Consider the following 6,000-nt stretch of genomic DNA (forward strand, 5'->3'; position numbering starts at 1 on the left):
GACTATTAGGAGATAGGAGGGACTATTAGGAGACAGGAGGGACTATTAGGAGATAGGAGGGGCTACTAGGAGACAGGAGGGACTAGTAGTAGATAGGAGGGACTACTAGGAGACAGGAGGGACTATTAGGAGATAGGAGGGGCTACTAGGAGACAGGAGGGACTATTAGGAGACAGGAGGGGCTACTAGGAGAAAGGAGGGGCTACTAGGAGACAGGAGGGACTGTTAGGAGACAGGAGGGACTGTTAGGAGACAGGAGGGACTGTTAGGAGACAGGAGGGACTACTCGGAGCAAAATCAGGTTATTACCGGGATGCTGCTACGCTAATCATACTGTCAGTGCTAACAGTGTTACTGCTCCACCTCATGCTCACTGTGCTCGTGATCTGGGTGTGAATTGTTCTTGTCTTCCAGATGTCTCAGAGCATGTCCTCGGTGTCATCCAGACATTCAGACAAAATCGCTATCAGAGAGTGAGTGAAGCACAGGACACACACTTCTACTGCTCTCAGTGTGTGCTGGACACACCGCTCTGAGTGATTGTGTTTGTGTTTGTGTGTGTGTGTGTGTGTGTGTGTGTGTGTGTGTGTGTGTGTGTGTGTGTGTGTGTGTGTGTGTGTGTGTGTGTGTGTGTGTGTGTGTGTGTGTGTGTGTGTGTGTGTGTGTGTGTGTGCGCGCGGTCTCAGTTTTCAGGTGGGAGACTTGGTCCTGATTATCTTGGACGAAAGACACGACAACTATGTTCTGTTCACTGTCGGTCCAACGCTCTACTTCCTCCACTCAGAGTCTCTAACTGCACTGGACCTCAAGCCAGGTGACACACACACACACACACACACACACACACACACACACACACACACACACACACACACACACACACACACACACACACACACACACACACACACACACACACACACACACACACACACACACACACACACACACACACCGAGTGACCTGTGGTCCAGCAGTAGTGAGCAGAAGTAGTGAGCAGCAGTGTAACTTGTGGCGTGTGCTCCAGCTTCAGGGTCTTCTCGGCGGCCGTGGGTTCTGGGGAAGGTGATGGAGAAGGAGTACTGTCAGGCCAAGAAGGTAACGGGTTCTTTCCTCCGTCCTGAGACTCTCCTTGCTCTTCAGCCTCGTCACCGTCTTCTTGTGTTTTGTCTCTGCAGGCCCAGAACAGGTTCAAGGTTCCTCTGGGAACCAAGTTCTACCGAGTCAAAGCCGTGCCCTGGAACCGGAAAGTATAACAGCACACGCACACACCCAGCAGCCAGAACAGGACCTCCACCGCCGACTCCCTGACTTCTGGAGCCTGGGTGGAGCCACCGCTGACCCGGAGCTCCACGTGTCAGCGGTGGTCATAATGTTCTGGCTGACGGGTGCAGGTTTCTCTGGATGTCACTTCATGAGCTGAAAAGCTTCAAGGCAACAGACGTCTTCTTCCTTCTCACTCACATCTTCTCTTTGGTTTGAACTTGATTCAACATGGTGGACCAAAAGCTCTGAACCCAGGGGGCGTGGCCTACACCCCGAGGACATGTCTCAGACACCTCATGGGGTGTGGCCTATACCCTGAGGGCGTGTCTCTGAAACTTCAGGGGCGTGAACATGAACCATAAGGGGCGTGGTCTGATATTCTGAGGGGCGTGGCCTGACACTCTGAGGGACCGTACCCCTAATGCGGCGTGACCATGACCCTGAGGGGGCGTGGCCTTGAACACTGGCTGGATTTGGATGTTAATTATTAGTTGTCATTGTCAACATTTGTCCCTGAGTGGATCCTGAGTCTCCATTATTCTAATGTTCATGGCATGCATCCTGATCTCCTTTCTTTGCTTTACTTATCCAGATAAATGTCGTAGTGGGAAACGTAGTTCATGCTGTGTGTTGCTCACTGACGTGTTCAGTGACGGACTGAACCCTGGGAAAGGCAGAACATTGTACCATACCATCAGATCACCTGTAACCACAAACCACTGCATTGTAAAAGAAGAGTTTTCAAAATAAAAACAGGATTGATTGCAAAACACGTTTCCCCCCATTTCCTCCTCCTCCTCCTCCCTCAGTCTGAGCTTCAAGCTCATCTTCACTTCTTCACTCTGCAGGTCCACACCTGGACCACCTGGGGGGGCGCTGCTCTCTCTCAGCCACCGGGGGGGGGGGGGGGGGGGGGGGGGGGCGCTGCTCTCTGTCAGCCACCGGGGGGGCGCTGCTCTCTGTCAGCCACCGGGGGCTCTGCTCTCTCTCAGCCACCGGGGGGGCACTGCTCTCTCTCAGCCACCGGGGGGGCGCTGCTCTCTCTCAGCCACCGGGGGGGGGGGGGTCGCACATCGTGGAATTGGCTGATAATGACTTCATCAACCTTCCCAACCAGACTTTTGATCAGGTTCAATAATCGACGTTTTTCCAGGCCCAGTCAGCTCAGAGCATCACTTCACCCAGCTGCAGCTGTGTACCCGGGTTACCATGGCGACCAGAGGACCTGCAGCTGTGTACCCGGGTTACCATGGCGACCAGAGGACCTGCAGCTGTGTACCCGGGTTACCATGGCGACCAGAGGACCTGCAGCTGTGTACCCGGGTTACCATGGCGACCAGAGGACCTGCAGCTGTGTACCCGGGTTACCATGGCGACCAGAGGACCTGCAGCTGTGTACCCGGGTTACCATGGCGACCAGAGGACCTGCAGCTGTGTACCCGGGTTACCATGGCGACCAGAGGACCTGCAGCTGTGTACCCGGGTTACCAAGTATAGTAGTGCAGTTGTAATTGTGTAACTTTGTAGTATTGTAGTGTAGCTGTGTATTGTGTCTCTGCTTGTTGTGGTCGGCTCACGTTGTAGTTCAGTCTGAAACAACACGGTGTCGAGGTGTGATCTGTGTTCAGTGGAAGCTTGAGCTGACTGAAGCAATGATTGATTGATTGATTGATTGATTTGTAGCTTCACCTCCAACAATCACTTCTATTGTTTCACCATCAGTTTGAGTCTCTGCATAAAACAACACTCAGCCTCAACACCTTTCATTCATTGGTCAGATACTAGAACCTGAGACCTGTTACTAGAACCTGAGGCCTGTTACTAGAACCTGAGGCCTGTTACTAGAACCTGAGACCTGTTACTAGAACCTGAGACCTGTACTAGAACCTGAGACCTGTACTAGAACCTGAGACCTGTTACTAGAACCTGAGACCTGTTACTAGAACCTGAGGCCTGTTACTAGAACCTGAGACCTGTACTAGAACCTGAGACCTGTACTAGAACCTGAGACCTGTTACTAGAACCTGAGACCTGTTACTAGAACCTGAGACCTGTACTAGAACCTGAGGCCTGTTACTAGAACCTGAGGCCTGTTACTAGAACCTGAGGCCTGTACTAGAACCTGAGACCTGTACTAGAACCTGAGACCTGTTACTAGAACCTGAGACCTGTACTAGAACCTGAGGCCTGTACTAGAACCTGAGACCTGTACTAGAACCTGAGACCTGTTACTAGAACCTGAGACCTGTTACTAGAACCCTGATCAACATACCAGGTTCTCTGTTCCCTGGTTAACTTATCCAGATGAGAGTGATCCTGATCACCGTTCCTACCAAGCAGGTTCTCAACTCTCTGGTTCTACCCAGACCAGGTGTGAGCGTTCACGTGAAAGGGGCGGAGCTTGCAGCGTCTGACCAATCACACACAGAGAAACTCTGCAGAGCAGTTTCCAGATTACTGAAGGAGCAGTTAATCTCTGAGATTATGAAGAATTCCAACCCATCCAGCAGCTCAAAGCAACACTGCTGCTGCAGCCAGAACCAGAACCTTCCTGACTTGGTGAGATTAGAGCAGATTAATGGATCAGTGATATAAAGGAACAGCACTGTGATCACTCAGTTCCACTTTATTCCAGCAGAACGGTTCCAGCAGAACTTCCTCACTGCTCTTCTTTTACTTTAGGTTCTCCATCACTGGTTCTGAGGCGGAGGTTCTCTTGTGTTTCCTGTTGGAATATTAATTCATCACCATGACGACAGGAGGAGTTCTGCTTCCATAAATTCATGGTTCTGCAGTTCTGTCAGGTGTGATCATGAACCTCATTATTCCAGATAAACAGACCTGGAACAAGTCAAGAACCAGAACCAGAACCACCTTCAGAGCCTCAGAGACCAGGATTTATTTTATTATGTCTAAAGATTGTTCTAGATTAATTTCTCCTCTCCTCTCTGCTGCAGCTCAGAGCTGAACCTGCCCACCAATCACCATCATTTAAGAATGGGCGGGGCATTTTCCAAGAGATCTGATTGGTCAGGAGGCGGAGCTCTGATCTCTTATCTAGAACATAACCTGCTCCGGAGCAGGTTAGACTTTCAGTGTCAGTTACCAGGTGATTTATCCTGGTGAGAAGTGAGCGAGAGTCGTAGTACAGAAACCCAGAGTTAATCCTGAAGTTATCTGGATAGGAGAAACCCAGAGTTAATACTGAAGTTATCTGGATAAGAGAAACACAGAGTTAATACTGAAGTTATCTGGATAAGAGAAACCCAGAGTTAATCCTGAAGTTATCTGGATAAGAGACAATCCAGCTTCGTAGTACAGGCCACAGAACAGATCCCAATGATGAGACCTCTGTGTGTGTGTGTGTGTGTGTGGGGGGGGGGGGTTAACGGTCATTGGTTGTAGAGATAATCCCAGATTAGAATCTGTTTCAGTCATTTAGATTTTTTCTTCATGTAAAGACTTTATTCAGATTCTGTTTGGATTATTTTATGAAGGAAGTCAGATTATCTCCTGAAATCATTTTCAAATCTCATGAAGTAAAAGAGTAACAGAGTAACAGAGTAACAGATTTTGAAGAATTTAATTTAAAGACCAAAAAACATTTTAATGATCAGAAATCTGTTCCATCGTCACAATAGAAACTTTTCTCTTCAAGAAAAAGATTTTTTTTTTCTTAAAGTTTGAATTTATTTTATAATTTTTAATTGATCAACAATAATTCTCTTTTTTCGTCCTCGTATTTTGAAAAACTGCTTGTTTAATCGAGCAGTTCTCAGCGTGTGGACATGAGGGATTAATCTAACTAGCTCACATTAACCAGCTCCCATCAACCAGCTCACAATAACTAGTTCACATTAACCAGCTCACATTAACTAGCTCACATCAACTAACTCACATTAACCAGCTCACATCAACTAACTCACATCAACTAACTCACATCAACTAACTCACATCAACCAGCTCACATTAACTAGCTCACATTAACTAGCTCCCATCAACCAGCTCACAATAACTAGTTCACATTAAGTAGCTCACATTAACCAGCTCACATTAACCAGCTCACATTAACTAGCTCCCATCAGCTAGCTCACATTAACTAGTTCACACTAACCAGCTCACATTAACTAACTCACATCAACTAGCTCCCATTAACCAGCTCACATCAACCAGCTCACATCAACCAGCTCACATCAACTAGCTCACATTAACTAACTCACATTAACTAGTTCACACTAACCAGCTCACATTAACTAACTCACATCAACTAGCTCCCATTAACCAGCTCACATTAACCAGCTTACATCAACTAGCTCACATTAACCAGCTCACATCAACTAACTCACATTAACTAGTTCACACTAACCAGCTCACATTAACTAATACATATTAACTAGTTCACGTTAATTGGCTCACATTAACTAGTTCACATTAACTAGCTCACACTAACCAGCTCACATTAACTAACTCATATTTACTAGCTCACATTAAATAGATCATATCAACCAGCTCACATTAACCAGCTCACATTAACCAGCTCACATCAACTAGCTCCCATTAACCAGCTCCCATTAACCAGCTCCCATTAACCAGCTCACATCAACCAGCTCACATCAACCAGCTCACATTAACCAGCTCACATCAACCAGCTCACATTAACTAGCTCACATTAACCAGCTAACATCAACTAACTCACATTAACTAGTTCACACTAACCAGCTCACATTAACTAAT

General features: G+C 47.4%; 1 protein-coding gene across 1 annotated transcript in view; it reads left to right on the plus strand.

Annotated features, from left to right (window-relative positions):
- rb1cc1 (RB1-inducible coiled-coil 1) overlaps nucleotides 1-2,028 on the plus strand; it is a 34,634-nt gene extending 32,606 nt beyond the window's left edge. Inside the window, exons 20-23 of the mRNA XM_080493669.1 lie at nucleotides 415-473; nucleotides 687-814; nucleotides 1,028-1,098; nucleotides 1,179-2,028. Of these exons, the coding sequence (XP_080349795.1) occupies nucleotides 415-473; nucleotides 687-814; nucleotides 1,028-1,098; nucleotides 1,179-1,256 (336 nt within the window). The 3' untranslated portion in view covers nucleotides 1,257-2,028. The remainder of the gene's footprint in view (nucleotides 1-414; nucleotides 474-686; nucleotides 815-1,027; nucleotides 1,099-1,178) is intronic.
- Nucleotides 2,029-6,000: the final 3,972 nt, after the last annotated feature.

This window comes from Lipophrys pholis (assembly GCF_963383615.2).
Source record: "Lipophrys pholis genome assembly, contig: SCAFFOLD_120, whole genome shotgun sequence".
Lineage (NCBI taxonomy): Eukaryota > Metazoa > Chordata > Actinopteri > Blenniiformes > Blenniidae > Lipophrys > Lipophrys pholis.